Here is a 17,495-nt window from a genome sequence, read left to right on the forward strand (position 1 = left end):
TGTCCAGGGCCACTCTGTGATCCCAGTCCCGGGCCGCTTAGCCATCCCAATCCGCCCCTGGATATTTGTTTGGTTGTTTTGAATTTCGCACAAAGCTACACGAGGGCTATATACACTAACCATCCCTAATTTAGCAGTGAAAAATTAGAGAGAAGGCAACAACTATTTGGCTACTCTTTTTCCAACGAATAGTGGAATTGACCGTCACTTTGTAAAGCCCCACGGCTGAAAGAGAGACCATGCTTTGGAACGGGGATAAGAATCCGCGACCTACAGATTGCGAGTAAAGCGCCCTAACCAACTTGCCATACCGAGCCTAAACATTTCGTACAGTAAGTAAAAAACGAGAATGATATACAAGCCAGAGTGAGTAAATCAGTGATCCGTGAATAATTCGGTGTACTGAGTAATTATTGGGATGTATATTCAGTTCAGTGTCAGTTAATGAATTGGACAATAAGAGTTACTGCATCTGTGATCCAGTTAGTTCGTGAATTAGTGAGTGTTTATCATTGATCAATTAGCGAGGAAATTCTGCAAGTAACTTTATAAGAAAGTTAGGCATACGTTATATTAGTCTCGAAATTTCTGTTAAATATTGTTTGTGAAGTTAGGCCTACAAGTTAACGTAACTTGTACTGTAACAACTGATTGCGTTGAAGAAACATATTAAGTTGTTATCGTGATATGGATTGGACTTGGCATTATTTTTACCAAATAATCTAAAATAACCCACAAAAGGACAGAACACGTTACAAAAGTATCTTATTTACCTTCTATTTGACTACCTTTACTTTAACAATCTTATAACCTTACTGCCACACACAAAAAAGTTGTTTTCGGCTACATTTACCTTGATAACATATTTCTATCTAATTGTAATATTTAGTGAGGATTTTCATTTTTTTATATTTGCAACCGTTAGTCCAGGTTCGCTTTCAGGAAAGTGTGATGACGTAGGCAAGTCGTGTTATAAGCTGTAAAATGCCTCATTAACCCTTTAACTGCTGCATCAAATATGGGGCATTCGATAATTTACATTACAAAGTTTTGGTTTCTTATTACTTTCTTTTCATTATTTTATAAAATTGCAAACCATGAAAATGTTTTTGTCCCAAAGTTTAATATACGAGTTGGCTAATTAATCATCTACACACCAAAAGCCAAATTTGCACACTTGTATCTTAGAAAAAAAACAAAAACAAACGGAAACTATATGTCCAGAATATTGATTGAACGTTAACTGTTACAATTATAAGAAAACATTTATTGCAGGAATATTAAGTGAATTGATTATACTAATTCAATTTTTATAAGGGTTTAGTAGATGCAGATATATATTTTATATAATACCTCTCTTTCACACACGGTTATGGGCCAGTTGCACGAATATAATATTAAATTGTGCCCAGATATAACTAACACAATGTTTCAATTTCAGGGTGAAATAAGACGTCTGGTGTTATCTCCTAGCTAATATTTTTAAGGTAGCAAGTGTAAGGGCAGATGGGAATTGTCTTATAATTTGTGTGCACAGTTTTCAGTGAAAACTAGAGCATTGTTGCACGTTGAATAAGATGATGTGTTCTCACACAATTCACCAGCAAGAAAGAAAAAGGACAGTAAGAATGAATACAAAATTCCAACAGAATTGAAAAAGCATGGTATATTTGTAAATGAAGCACCTGACCAGGAAAAAAACTTTATATGGGCTTGTTCAAGAGTAGCTCATTTTCATCGAAGAAGGAATGGGACAAAAAAAAGCTGAATGCATATCTACAAAAACACAAACCTTTAACATTTTCATCATTATAAACAGTGACTGTAGAAACCAGGGAATTCTCAAAACAGGCAACAATAAAAGCAAATACGAGTAGAAATATTTTGCAGAAGCTAATAAATTCTTATGAAACTCATATAACAGTGAATCTGGATGAAGTTCTGATACATAAACTGATGCTTGTGCCTATACCTTCAGCATTATTCAACGGAAGTCTTCATTCTAGAAACAAATAGGTTATGATCGACTCCATAACAGAAAATGACAGGTCCCAGCTAACTAGGCTTTGATGTTTGATTATAAATGGCCAAGCAGTCATCATAACTGTTGACAAGCTGAAAGGAACTACAACTTTTGACAACTTGCTAAAAACATTCATCACAACAGTATTTTGTATGGGCAAGGATTTGAAGAGGATTGTAGTTGTAGTTGACAGATATTATGAATATTTAATAAAAGATGGAACAAGGCAAAATTGGAACCAAGGTTATCATTCTGTTCGAGTAATTATTAAAAATGAGTGTACCCCTGCCAAGCAGCCTGTCTTACTTAACTTTTCTAGAGAAGAATGATCTTCCAGAATTTGTCTAAGCTTCTTTTAAACAAAGCTCCAGAGAACAAAACTTTGGTTATTTTAAGTGCTTGCAAAAACCTGACGACTTTTATGTTCAAATGACCTCACAGTCTACTCACGAAGGACCTGATACTTGGCTAGTATTACATTACATTCATGCAGATGCAAAATAAAGTGTTGTGTTTGCCAAAGACACTGATGTTTTCATACTTTGGCTGTTCCATTTCAAGAACATGTCTTGCAAGAAACGCTGGATGAAAGTAGGTACTTCAAAGAAACCCAAGTTCATTCCCGTCTTCAGAATTACCAGGTCCATACCAGATCACTTAATTGAGTGTCTCCTTACGTATCATTTCTTTAAACCATGGTTAAAAAATAGATTGAAATGCTTTGTAGCCCACTACAAATTTAATGAGTGGTTCGGTATTGGTAATCTAGATGAGGAAACAATGAGGTCAGTAGCAAAATGTATATGTTTATTGTAAAGATTTCCAGAAATGGACAGTTATGACAAGGCTAGAGTGATTTTGCTAAAAAAAGAAAAAATGCCACTAATAAATAATGTTGTTAACCTGCATATTATCAGTACTACAAAAAATAACAATAACAAAAAAACATAGAACAAGACAACCACAACAATTTTCTTATCCACATGGCTTTGCTAAAACTGCATAGAAACTTACTAAACAAAAAAATGCTTAGATTCTTATATACATTTGCATACAAAAGTATTTGGGCAGTTAAAAAAGGGAGAGAAACCACAAAGAAAGTGTCTTCTATTATTTATATTTGATCTACTAAAAATATTAATTAAAGCGAAGATTTAGTTTTATATGTTAGATATACACGACTGTTCATTTTAATTTTAACACGAGAGCATTATTTAGTTTATATTTGTGTGAGCATTAATATAAGTTATTTTTAGAAGCGATAGTTATGGCAAGTTTGTTTACGTAACTTTTTACGAATCATTTATTACGTAGTTCAGTTGTTGTGAATTGACGTCAGGTTACTCGAACCTTCTAAATTTTTCTCATTGCTTTAAGTTAGCATTGTTACATCATAACGTCTCGTAGTTTGTAGAAAGTTTTAGGCCTCTGTTGGAATATATATATATATATATAGGCAATCAAGTTAGTGCAAGTAAGTATGTTAGTGAACGTAAGACAAAGTTGGTGAGAGATGATAGTCAAATAGATCAAGACTGTGTTTGTAAGTTCAGCCAAAATGATTATATAGTGGCCAATTTTAAAGTGTTATAATCATACATTTTATTGTAATAACAGAGTAGTTATATACTTCGTCTTGCCAACTGGATTCTAAAGTAACTGAACCAGCCTGTGTGGACTTTTGAAGTAAAAGAGAATTATTTAAAGCTCTGGATACAACTGTTGTAACCCACGGGGTAACATAATTGAATTTATCACTGATTGTATTGTGATCATAGAGTAGAGGATAATAATTCGTCTTGTCAGATTGTGTTCTAAGGTAACTGAATCAGCCTGTGCGGACTTTGACGAAACAGAGACAATTATTTAAAGCTCTGCATACAACTGTTATAACCAACAGTGTGACGAATTTTTGCACATATGTTTGACTATTTTGAATATATTATTTTAAAACAAGTGGATTGTGTGCTGTCCGTTTACTGTTGAAATTTATCGCTAAGTCGCAGACACCTACCGCAAAGAATTGCGGCCCCTATAAAAAGTTAACATAATAAAACAACAAATTATTAAATAACATGCATAAAATGAAAAGTAACATGCAAAAACTAATTTCATACATTGACAGAACTATTTGGCAATCAACATATTACGTGTCAAGCCCATTTGTTGCTAATTATTGACAATTATCATGACTGAAAACCAACACCTGAGGATAATTGCAGAATAAATAAGTACATAATCATTAAGTGCTAAAAATAATTGAAAATTAGTGATCCAAAAAAATAATAATACAAATGGATAAAACCCGAGTACAACAACGATCTCAAAATGATAGTGATACAATTAAAAACAAAAAACAGGAAACTACCAGAAAAATAGAAGAAAATAGACAAACTCAGTTTGTCAAAAATCATTGACAAACACAGATAAAACACAGCTACTGCGACTAAGCTCCATCTGTGGGAAAATAAGCAAAATTTCTGCAAAATCAAGAAGAAGAATTTGTAGCTCGGTAAAAATCTCCGGATTACTGGAAAAGATTTGACACAAGAACCGACAGAATATAGTCTAGAAATTCACAAGAGAACAATTTTATGATACTTTAAATTAACAATTTGAACGTCCATGGGCAAAAATCAAGACTCAAACCTTTGTTAAAACAACATACAAAAGAAAGCAATTACTTTTACATTTAATACATGATGCTTTCTTCAACCAAGTTTTATGGTCAAACTAATCAAAAATAGGCCCTTTTTTCACGAAGAAACAAACAATGTTTGGAGGAAGAGAGGATAAAAATTTAAAGAAAAGTTCATCATGACCAGTGATAAACATGGTGGATTGTGAATAATGATTTAAGCAGTATTCATCATCATCTTGAACAGCTGATAGATGAATACAAGATCAAACAAGATGACTGTATTAATTCTAAGTTTGTTAAGCAAAAAATGGGAAGTTTAAAGAATGATAAAGCTCTGGGCCAGATAATATTTTATCAAGGATTTTGAAAGAGGTTAAGGATTGGATATATGAGCTACTTCCTACTATTTTTTGTCAGTCCTTGAATAGTGGGTACGTACCAGAGGATTGGAAGATGGCTAATGTTATTCCTCTTGTCAATGGAGGTGATAAAAGTTGTCTCAGTAACTATAGGCCTATTAGTCTTGCATCCATTGTGGGAAACGTTTTTGAAAGTCTGATAAAAGATTATTTTCAAAATCATTTAATGACGTTTAGAATTTTATTAGATAGTCAACATGGTTTCACTAAGGGAAAATTTTGCCCTACAAATCTTTTGACATTCTTTGAAAAGGTTACTCTTATTTAGATGAGGATAAGGGTGTAGATTTGGTGTATCTGGGTTTTTAGAAAGCCTTGGACAAGGTGGAACATAAAAGGCTTGTAAAAAAATCATCTCTATACGTATAAGTTAGCTAACTGGATAGAAGAGCTGTTGGATGGAAGAAAGCAGAGGGTTGTTATAATGGAGTTCAGTCAAACTGGATTAATGTCACAAGTGGAATACCTCAACGATCAGTCTTAGAACCTTTGCCCTTTTTAATTTACATCAATGATATAGATGAAAGAGTGATCAATAAATTACTTAAATTTGCTGATGATATTAAGGTCTTGGGAGTTGCCTGTGAGGAGGAGAATGCTGCTTTACAAAGTAATTTAGATCATTAAGTGAGTTGGGTGAATAAATGGCAGATGGGTTTTAATTATAATAAATACAAGATAATGCATATGGGTTATCGTAATATGAATTATAAGTATAACTTGGATGGGAATAACCTTAACAGAGTTATGAAGGAAGGGATCTTGGTGTAGTGGTTGATCAGTCTCTTAAGCCATCCAAGCAACGTACTGTTGTTGATGGTAGGGCATATAGGATTTTAGGTTGTATCTACAGAAATATTGAATACAAGAGTAAAGAGGTTATAATTTCATTGTACAGATCACTGGTTAGACCACATTTGTAGTATTGTGTTCAGCACTGGGCTCCTTACCTTAGGAATGACATTAAATTGTTGGAAAGGTTTCAGAAGAGGACTACTAGAATGGTGCTTGGGATTGAGAGTTGGTCATATGACGAGAGATTAAGATCCCTGAAAAAAAATAATAAATTAGAGAGGATCTGACTGAGGTTTTTAAGATTGTTAAGGGAATTGACAGTGTTGATGCCTCATCTTTTTTTGTACTTAATGGTAAAACTAGGAGAGACAAATATAAATTTTGGTAGGATTCATCTTCAGCTAAGAAAGTTTTATTTTTCTAAAAGGGTGGTTGCCTTAGGAGGCAGTAAATTTAAGTGAGTTTAAGAGAAAGCTTGAAAATTATATGAATGATAAGGACTGGCTTTGAGGCTTGTTTTTTTTAGTTTAGTTTAGAGGATGGGACAGCCGAGATGGATCAATAGGTCCCTTGTTGTCCCTAAACATTATGTTATGTTATAATATAAGGACACCAAGGGATCACTTGGTCTTTTCAAATTGACCTTTAAAAATGCAAAAACTTAAACATGTCCTTTATTTTTCAGGAAATAATGGATTCTCCTCTTTAACTTCTGTAAATTGCTGGCCTCACTACTGCCGATGCCAGTTATTTCTATGTTGATGAAACAAAAATGAAGATGGGTACTAACAGCATTACAATGATAACAGAACTTTACTGAAAGGGTTTCAATAACAAAGGTCAAAGTGACAAAATTTCAGAGAATCCATTTTCACCTTTGTTTCATCATGAATACATTGCTTCAATGATTGACTAAAGAAAACTCATTCCATAAGACAGTCACATGGTTAGAAAAACAAGTTTTAACTGGAACCTAGCCTGTCTTCTGCAATTCTTATACTTTTGTCCTTTCACCCAATTATCTTCAGAAAATCAGATTTTTCCCATACCCTCAATCAAGGCTCCTCAAATTTGTATTTAATTTTTCATCATGTCTGACTGGTTGACAACAGGGCCACTTCAGCACAGCATCATAGACAAAACCCAGTACTCAGTATACAGTTTATGTTTTATTTCTCATTTTCCTTTTTTTTTCATCCTCTCCTTTATCTTTCTGAATATTCAAAACCTCAAAATTATTACTGTACCCTTTGAACACTTATTCAGAAGAGTATTCAGTCCTCAGTAATAGCTTATGACTTGGTAAATTAGTTTAACAACAACAGTTAAATGTACACCACTTAAGCTCAGTATTGAATTTCACAGTTAACTCCTAGTATAGTATGAGAGAACGAGTTACGATAGGCTTTCAGTAATTTATTAGAACAAAACAACAAACACATTTACCAGAATTTACTTTTCCAATAAATGCAAGATACACTAAAATACTGAATTCACCACCCACATATTGACAAAACCAAAGTGATTAATCCTGCAACCTACAACAGTGTAGTGTACTAACAAAACTGCAGTAGTATTTATATATATATATATATATATATATATACACAAACACTAATAGTACGTTTGCTACATAGTTGTTATAGATATAGAAATAATACACCTTATTCCTTCTCTAAACACTGTATTTGACATTAAAATACTTTCTATTAAAGTTATATATATAATGATAAAAGTTTTTAGATATATGAATGTAATTCTATCATTTAAACATATCTGCAGTTCTTTATATGTTTACTATGTATAAGAAAATGGAAACTACAACAACAGCTACAGAAATACATACATGGCTGCAATATTATGGAAGCTTTGAACCATTGTTTTCAATTATTAACCACACCCTGTCTTCACTTATTTAAAAGTATTGTACTGTTATATAAGTATATTTTGTTTCATAACTGTGAAAACATGGAAAAAGTTTAAAAACTTAAAATGTAAAACAGATTATCATACTGAGTACAAATACACACTGGTATATGAACATAGGAACTAAGTGAAATAAGTCATATGTCGAGTTTATCATTAATAATAAATTCAATAAACATTAAAACCCACCCTGAGAAAAAATTAATAACAAAATATTAGAATAAGAACAAACCTCAGTAACATGAGCATCTACTGATTAATTGAAACATCATTCTAATTTCATGGTAACAGAGGTAGGCCTTTCTAAAGTACTTTCATAACCTAGACCTTTCATAAGGTAGGCTTTTCTAAAGCACTTTCATAAAGTACACCTTTCTAAAGCACTTCCATAAGGTAGACCTTTCTAAATCAATGGGGTATTACTGTTTAATATTTTTGTTTATACATTCTTAAGGTGTTCGAGATGTCATACTATTACCTTAAAGAAAAAAAAAACAACTGAAATGTTCTCCACTAAATGAGCAAAACAGTGGTAGGAGCTTCGGAATAAAACATGAATCCGATAAGTGATGATGTGGAAAATTAGCTTTATCCACAAACTCCACTGACCTGTCAGATATCAAAAGGCAGTGCAATTGTAATATATATGATGCACAGCTCAGGAAATAGCCCAGTTATATAGAAAGGTGATATTAGCTTTTGCATGATTGTAATGTAATAGAACTGCTCAACCATTCCTGCTTATTGACTCTGGAGCTACATAAACAGCACTTCCTATCACATCTCACAGAAATTACATATAATTTTATAAAATACTGATTATGTGAGATCAGAGTAGTAAGTTTTTTCATCAAGTGATATAACTCATCTACGTCAGATCTGGGCGATTAGCGGAATTTAACAATCAGGCTCATTAATCAATTACATTCAACTGAACAATTATTCTCACATGAAACTTGGACAGTTAGAATAATCAAAATAATAACAGACACTAACTAATTAAGTTTAACAACCTAGAATTAAATGTAAAAACTAATGAGAAAATAGCCATATTTCAATTACTTGAACAGCTGGATGAGCCAAAACCAGTAATAATCAGAAACCTTAATTCTGATTAATCAATTATTTCATCTAATGCCAATCAATGCTGTAATCCACAATACATAAAAGATGAATCATTAAGTGGCATATGTTTAGATAAGATTAGAATCTGGAAACATCTATTTGAAAGGGGTCAATTATGCTACATTTACAAACTACAGATTCACAAGTAGCATGTTGTCAGTACAGCTAATGTGAACTTCCAAGAAGTGTTCATTTTTCATCTTATATCTGTTAGTATACTACCAGATTATAATCAAAATAAATGAAATCCCACTTTAATATGCTACTTTAAACTTGGGGAATATCATGCAAAGATGTAGAACAAGCAACTAGAACAGACTTATAAATCATCACAATGTGACTACTGCAACAGATTTACCAATCAATTAGTACAGTGTGGCAACTAAAACAGATTATAATTCATCATAGCTAGCTACTGAAATAGATTTATCAAGCAAGTATCATAGTGTAGCTATTGACACAGGCTTCTCAATCAGTTATCATAGCATGACTATGATAATTAAAAATGCATCCAAATTGGAAAAATTACTCTCAGGAAAAGCAGGATAATACATAAAATTCAATCCAGAGTCTAAGGCCCTAAGGTTAGCCCTGGACCTCAGCCATAATGAGTGCACTTATGGTGTATATTCCCTCGATTTACCTCATAGTATGGCTACTAGAACAGACCTATCAATAATCATAGCTGGACAAACTTATCAATTATCACAGCTGGCTACTATAACACACTTAGCAATAATCATAGTGTGGCTACTGGAACATACTTATCAATTATCATAGTGTGGCTACTGGAACATACTTATCCAAAATTATAGTGCAGCTACAACAACAGACTTATCAATTATCATAATGTATTTTCTACCATAAATGATGTGCCTGCAGCCAACTTTTTGCTAAATAATTTTGACTACTGTTTAGAAGTATTCTGAATATTCACAATAATGCTGCATTTATCAACTGGATAGAAAATTATACAACTTGAAGATGAAAGGCGGAAGACTTTCGAAACGTCGTCCTCTACATTTGTCCATTTGAAACTTAGATTCATATACAACTTCTTGATGGTTAAAAAGATAATCTGTTGACTTTTTACCAGCAAGCTACCATTAATTTCAAGCCCTGTATTTCATTATCTTAAGTTTGACCTTATTGAATAGGCAAACAACTTGCACTTGAAACTCAAAACAAAAGAATAACCTTGGAAATTAGTTTGAGAAAAAGAAAAACACATTGCATAAATTAATATTCTTATATTCTTTGTTCACAAGAGTCTAAAAACAAACAGACTTAAAACATATTATAGGTATTTTAGAAAACATGATTACTTAGTTTTTTACACTCTAAGGCATATACAAACTCATTATTATGTTAAGTGCTTTACAACTTACCTCCACTGTTTAGAAAGCAGATGGAGAAAATGTTGTGAAATCAATGTGTAGAGTCTGACCATACATAGTCATATGGTGTGTTATGATGACATTAAATGGCATTCACGGATATAAGATACATCATCCAAAATTATTTAAGCAGACTTAAACAAGTAACTGAAATATGTACACTGTCTCCCCCCACAGTCCAATTGGTCAACTACAATATGAGTATGACAACACTATGTCCATTGATTTCCTAAAGACAGTTGCCTGAACAGTGGAAGTGACTTTGAAACACTTAAGTTTATTACTTTAATGTTATGTTTATCAAGAACTGAGCTGAATAAATTTCAAATCTACCAGTAACAACAGATTTTCTTATTGTGTTATCATTCCTATTGTAGTAAACATTTCAATATAATACAACTCTCAATGGCAGTGATTAGGATGGCAAGGAATGAAATAGGCAGTGTTTGGCATGGTATGGAGAGAGGAAAATTCAGATATTAGACAACACATGAAAGAAAGAGATAATATTCAAATTGACAAGAAGCTAACATTAGTATTGAAGATAAACACAATGAAAAACTGTCTTGAAAGTAGCAGATAATATTCAAATTGATAAACAATTAAGGATTCAGTATTGATGATGGTAAAAGAAAATGTAAAGTACAACAAAATACAAGAAGAGCTTGCAAAATGGCATTTTCTGTATGGCACGGTAAAATAATGGAAGTGTTCAGTATGATATGGCACAACAAAATAATGGAAGTGTTCAGCATGACATGGCAAAGTAAAATAATGAAAGTGCTCAGTATGACATGGCAAAGTAAAATAATGGAAGTGCTCAGTATGACATGGCACAGCATATTAATGCAAGGGCTCAGTATGATATGGCACAGCAAATTAATGCAAGGGCTCAGTATGATATGGCACAGCAAAATTATGCAAGGGCTCAGTATGACAGGGCAAATAAAATAATGCAAGGGCTCAATATGACAGGGCAAATAAAATAATGCAAGGGCTCAATATGACATGGCAAAGTAAAATAATGCAAGGGCTCAATAAGACATGGCAAAGTAAAATAATGCAAGGGCTCAATATGACATGCAAATTAAAATAATGCAAGGGGTCAATATGACATGGCAAAGTAAAATAATGCAAGATCTCAATATGACATGGCAAAGTAAAATAATGCAAGGGCTCAATAAGACATGGCAAATTAAAATAATGCAAGGGGTCAATATGACATGGTAAAGTAAAATAATGCAAGATCTCAATATGACATGGCAAAGTAAAATAATGCAAAGGCTCAATAAGACATGTAAGATATGAGAGATACAAAGACTACATAAAAACCATTTATTAAACAGGATAAATTCTCATAAATGCATGGAAGAAATATTTAGTTTTAAAAGGGCATGAAAAGAAAAACTTGAACAAGATAGTTGATCTCTTTGCATGCCTTTCTAAAACCCACAAATATATCAGTGTTCATTAAAATCGGAAACCCAAATCGGTGATATTTTTGTGTATAAATGATAACAGAAGTACAAAGATGTTATGAAAGGACGAGTACAGCACCTAAATCGACACTGTAGTAACTTTATGTCCAATGCCTCAAATACAGATGAAAACAGTTGATTTAATATTAAACACTTTTATACATCAACTAATATTCATGCCATACTTACAAATAACTGCATAAAATCTTCAAAATACTGTTATCCATAACTCAAAAACTAAAATACATTAAGAATTTCAGTTTGTCTGATCAACGAACACCAAATTTCTCACAAAAATATCACCCCGTCATTCTCACAAGTTCATGTATTATGTAAATTCCACTTGATAACTTACTTATTACAAGACTCTAACTATAAACAAAACCACTCAGAATGCTAATTATGCACACACTCATCTATCTGAGTGTAGACTTCCGATTTTAACATCACTGTGATTGGTGGAATCTGACATGCTGCCACTGTCTGAGGTGTTGCCACTGGACAATCTTCCATTATGATCTGACGATACTCTACGTTTTGGTTGAAATTCCGTAATAATAACAGTGACATTGTTTACAGTTATTGCTTTCTGCTGAGCACTGCTCCGATCCACATTCTTTAGTCGGGGCCTATAAAAAGATGTGGTTAAAAACAACAAAACCTTACTGACTTTCCTACATTAGGTTGCTAGGAATACACAAAAACATCATTAATATACTTTAACCATAAGGCACCAATAACACACATGTACTACATAGATCATAAACATTCTTTCAGAAAAATAAGTACTTGTCACTCAATAGTCTCAATATGACAACTAATTCATTTTCATATACAATTAGTACTAGTAAAGGTCAAAACCAAGAATGTTTTTAGTTTGATATATTAAATCATTGAAAATTAATTCCAATGGTAATTTAAGCTAATTTACAAATTTTGATTCTCCAGGTTACTGGGAAATCCATTAATTCACTGAAAAATATTCAAAAGTAATTTAAACTTATTTATATATTTTGATTCTTCAGGTTACTGGGAAATCTTGTCATTATTTTCCTGTTGCATTCATGGTCCATGTTATTACTTGTTTTTGAGTATGTCACACAGTTTAAGCCCTAGTATAATTCCTTAAGGTACTCCATCTGGTGATTAGCATGCGTAACAACATTAATAAGAAGCTTATTCCTACTTGTAAGAGGATGAGTACAATAATCTAATTTTTAAAACTTACCCAAAAAGTCCAAGAACCTCATTACTAAAAAAAGAATCTTGTATCTCTTATATTCATTTGTAGCAATTCTTATACAAATATTTTATGCATTCTATATTGTACAAATAGTTTGACTTCAGTGGATCCTGTTCAAAATCTCAAACTCTGTCAAAGAGCTTCAGTAAATCCTGTTATGGATCTCAAACTCTGTATAATAGCTTTAATAGACACTCTTCAAGATCTCAAATTATGTAAACTAGCTTTATTACATGTTGTTCAGAACTCAGCATACAAAGACTGTTCTTGCTCCTTCTGTAGTGGAGATAAATCACTAAACAGCACTGTTACACTACATATAACAGGATGATACCACCTTTATTTTGGTACAAAAAAAAACTGGTTAAAAATCCTAATAACAGTAGAGACAATGCTTACCTATTTCGCTTTTTTGGTAGAGCTTCTGTCGAGGAGTTATCCAAATTTTTTTTCTCCAACTTTGAAGGGATTTTTTGCTTGGTCTGAGGTGGGGTGTAATGATGAACAACTTGCTGAGATACGAGTTGCGGGTTAAGCCGTGGTTTCCTATATAAAATCAGAGTTGCACAGATCCTTATGTGTCATAACATAAAGGCTGGATTTTTATTAATTTAACCTTAGAAAATCAAGAGATAATTCCAATAATTATATTATGATGTTGAGGTCATTACATCTGTACTTGTGTTGTGTGATAAAAATTTTATACTGCCTATATCAGCTGTTTCCACAACTCGTACAGTAATCATAGTTTATTTCATTAACTTAAATACAAGTTTGTTTATTTTTTAAAAAGTAATCCATTTCTGTATTCTGTTCTTATATCACCAAAGAAATATATAGTTCAGTTTGAAACATATTCTTAGTTTAATAACTTGTAATAAAATTAAATGTAATATATAATTGATACTTGAAAATATCGGTACTTGGTGAAACTCAATAATTACAGAAATGTGGAACAAACAAGACAGTAAAGGTGAAACCAGGTTGTTATAAATGATGTATTTGTGAAATGTACAATTGTTTTGTTTTTCCCCAATTTTGTAGTTAAATGTAATACACTAAATATGCCCTTCAAATACACAAAAAACTCATATAATTCAATAACACTTGTGTGTCAAATTTCATGAGATCTTTTTTTTTCAATTATTCTTTAATAAAAACGACCAGGACACACAGTCAATATTTTTTCTCAGGGCTAGCCACCATAACTTTTTTTTATAGTCAAAATCTTAACCAGCAAGTATTTCTTTAGTTATATTTAAAGGCCAATTAAACAATAAAATTTAATTATAAATAGATGCATACTGTTACGAACTTAGAGCTACTATAGCTTCAAGTTACAATTTGAAGTCATTCTAGAGAGAAAAAAAGGGTAATTTAGGTTCATTTTGATTTTTTAAGGTGGTTACAAGGTAGGTCAAATTGACGAATGCCATTTTAAGATAGGGTAGAAAAAATAAGATAAACTATAAAGTTTTACTGAAAAAAAAACGTTTGAAATGCATTTAGAAGGTTTTAAGGATTACACAAAGGAAATTTGAGATTTTTGATATGAGGAAAAGTATTTTAAATTTTAACATGAAAATTACTTTGTACATGGACCATTCAAAACAAATACTCAATATATTCATTGACAAATCTCTATTTTATTTTATTAAAAATACTTCACTAAAAAATATGATTTTTGTAGGTGAAAGATTTAATATTAACTGAAAGACTGCCAAATTTTGTGACGATATACACACTGTATTGAAAGTTAGAAGTATTAAACCTATAAAGACTTTAATTGAGTACAAAGAGATTTATCTGGTCGGTCAAATTGACCGAGTCCGTGTTGAGAGAGTTAAAAAGATGCACACGCAAGTAGATAAGTAATAATACCCAGATGCACACCCTCAGGGTCCATTTAGTGTGGGTGCAAAATTTCAGATTTCTAGGCCTTTTCCTTTTGGAGATATGGTGGTCACACACAGACACGCCCTTTTATTATTATAGATATACTCATCTAAGTCTAAGCAGACTGTAACAAAGGAGGCCCACATGAAGACTGAGGAGTCTTAAATAACAGGGGGTCAAGAGACCCCTTACTGTCTCAAAAGTTAACATTTTCTTCAATCGAAAATATATTTCCAATAATACATACATCCTCTCACACTACAGCTATTACTCAACTGCTAAGGTTTCTTCCTTTGCCCATCTAAGCATTGGTCTGATTTTTTATCACTTGCTCCAGTCCTTTATATCCCACTTAATTGCCCTTGGCAATATTTGTTTCGTGAAACTCTCCACCATTGTCAATGCACCCTCTATCCTGGTACTGTATATAAGCACCTCATTCAGATAATGTTATCACTTTTTCCAGACTGGCTCAATCCCAATCTCTAACAAAGGCTCTTAGTGTGGAGGAATGGCAAAAGAGTTAAGTATTATTGGAAATACATTTTTGATTTAAGAAAATGTTAATTTCCAAAACATACTTACATCCAATCACACTACAGCTAGAATTCCACATTGATAAGGTGGAGGGGCCAGTGAGGGCATTATCCATATAGAATGTATCTGCATAGATCATGGGTTTGTCAATAGAAGATGGGCACCCTAGTGGGGGAACCACACTACATACAGAACAGGTACGCTCTTTGCCCACAACTTAATTCATGTACTGTAGGTGGAATTTTACATGATTTATCATCACTATTGGCCAGGCCCCAATCAGATAGAAAATGTTCCACTGCTAGGGGTTGGAATTATAGGGTTATGGCCCCTATATCATGGAATGGACAACTGGACTACAATATATATATATATATATATATACTTATGAGTGGATCCCAAACTGTAGCCATAGAGTGATTATGTTCCGAGACACTGGAATCATGAGAAAGTAAGCAACACTGATGTTGATAAACCTTTTCCTCAACCTGAAGAAGTCTGAAAGGCAACACCCGATGTTCAGAATGATGGAATCTTGAGGAACAAACTTTTCTCAACCAAGGACCATTCCTTTGAAAATTAAGTGCTTAACTTTTGTGTAAAATGAAGAATACTTATGAATACTGTAGTTTACACTACTCAAAGCACTAATCATTTGAATCTTGCTGACTCCTTCACCCATAGGACATAATGCTAAATTTAATTTAAAATTAGGTTTTGCATAATTGTCCACCCTTAGGGCAAAATTTTCATTTTAATATTTTAATGAAATATATTGACTATAGATCTCAATCCTGAGAACAAAAAGACAAACTCAAATGCAATAGATTTAATGAAACAGTTTTCTTTACACAGATCTTTGTGGAATTTCTAAATTGGGCCAAAGAAATCCAATACTGTCTTTCCATTACATTCTAACACCATAATTGTTTTGGATCTATGACAAACAGATGCCTTCAGTAATAATCACTCTCATATTTAAACTTCTACATGATTAAGCTGATTGACCAATATAATGTTTTGCTACAAAAACTAATTGTTAGCATACACAACAAGCTGCATTCATTTCTGCAATACTGACAATAATTTTCCTACCGAAATAAATGCACTCTTGCAAATAACCTCACATTTAAAAATACACAATTGCAAATTTAAGAGAGAAATCTGAATTAGCCCAATTCACAGCTGACGCAGTCATTTGGGTCAGCAGTTAGTTCTAAAATATAGTACCTGAATCTGTGTTAAATATTACATTCTGGAAAGGAACTGCTGTAGTTGGAAACTATATTAACTTAAGAAGAAAAATAAACAGAGTTCAAGTGTCTCATACACCTTGAGTGTATCCCAAATAAAATGAAAAGAACAAACATACTTTAAAAATCAAGTATATTTGAACATCCAGGATGTTTATTCAATATAGCTGAATTTTTTCATGGTAAACAAATTTACTGGAAAATTACCAAAGTATTATATTTCAGTGGTCCAAACCATACTTTGAAAAATGTGTACTCACTTCAGAGTGCTATGTTCACAAGTAACATTTGGGAGTGTGGTTTTAAAAAGTGTAATACTCGTTTAGGAGTACAGTGTTTAGAAGTGTTGATTGTAAGTTGTTTGAAAATGGAGAAATTACAGATGATTACTTATGCAAAATCTTTTGAGAAGATTTTTGCTTGTTTTGAAAAAAATACCAAATTTTAATTCAAAGTTGTCTCATTTGAAAGTGATTTGTTTGGAGGTCATGCCCACTGCTTAATACAAAGCTGACTCATTTGGAAGTTAACATTTTCCTTACCTGAAAATGCATTTCCAATAGATAATTACCTCTCTGCAGACAGTAGCTATTTCTCGCATGTCTGCCTTTGAGGTTTGGCACAGCCCCTAGCCTTGAGCTATCCTCCCCCTGAGATGCATGTTATAAAGTGAACTGTACTTGTGCATAATTTAAATTTTTCAGAATGGGCTCGATCCCTGGGACTGACCTCATAACCATTTTGTGCTTGTTATAATTTTCA

The 17,495-nt window shown here is 32.6% G+C and overlaps 1 protein-coding gene across 1 annotated transcript in view; it reads right to left on the reverse strand.

The window, feature by feature from the left end:
* Positions 1-7,279: 7,279 nt before the first annotated feature.
* Positions 7,280-17,495, reverse strand: part of LOC106471549 (YY1-associated factor 2-like) — a 15,098-nt gene continuing 4,882 nt past the window's right edge. The window contains exons 3-4 of the mRNA XM_013932152.2: positions 13,447-13,593; positions 7,280-12,433 (exon numbers count right to left, since the gene is read on the reverse strand). Of these exons, the coding sequence (XP_013787606.1) occupies positions 12,217-12,433; positions 13,447-13,593 (364 nt within the window). The 3' untranslated portion in view covers positions 7,280-12,216. The remainder of the gene's footprint in view (positions 12,434-13,446; positions 13,594-17,495) is intronic.

The sequence above is a fragment of the Limulus polyphemus genome, unplaced genomic scaffold (genome assembly GCF_000517525.1).
Source record: "Limulus polyphemus unplaced genomic scaffold, Limulus_polyphemus-2.1.2 Scaffold4692, whole genome shotgun sequence".
Taxonomy (NCBI): Eukaryota; Metazoa; Arthropoda; class Merostomata; order Xiphosura; family Limulidae; genus Limulus; species Limulus polyphemus.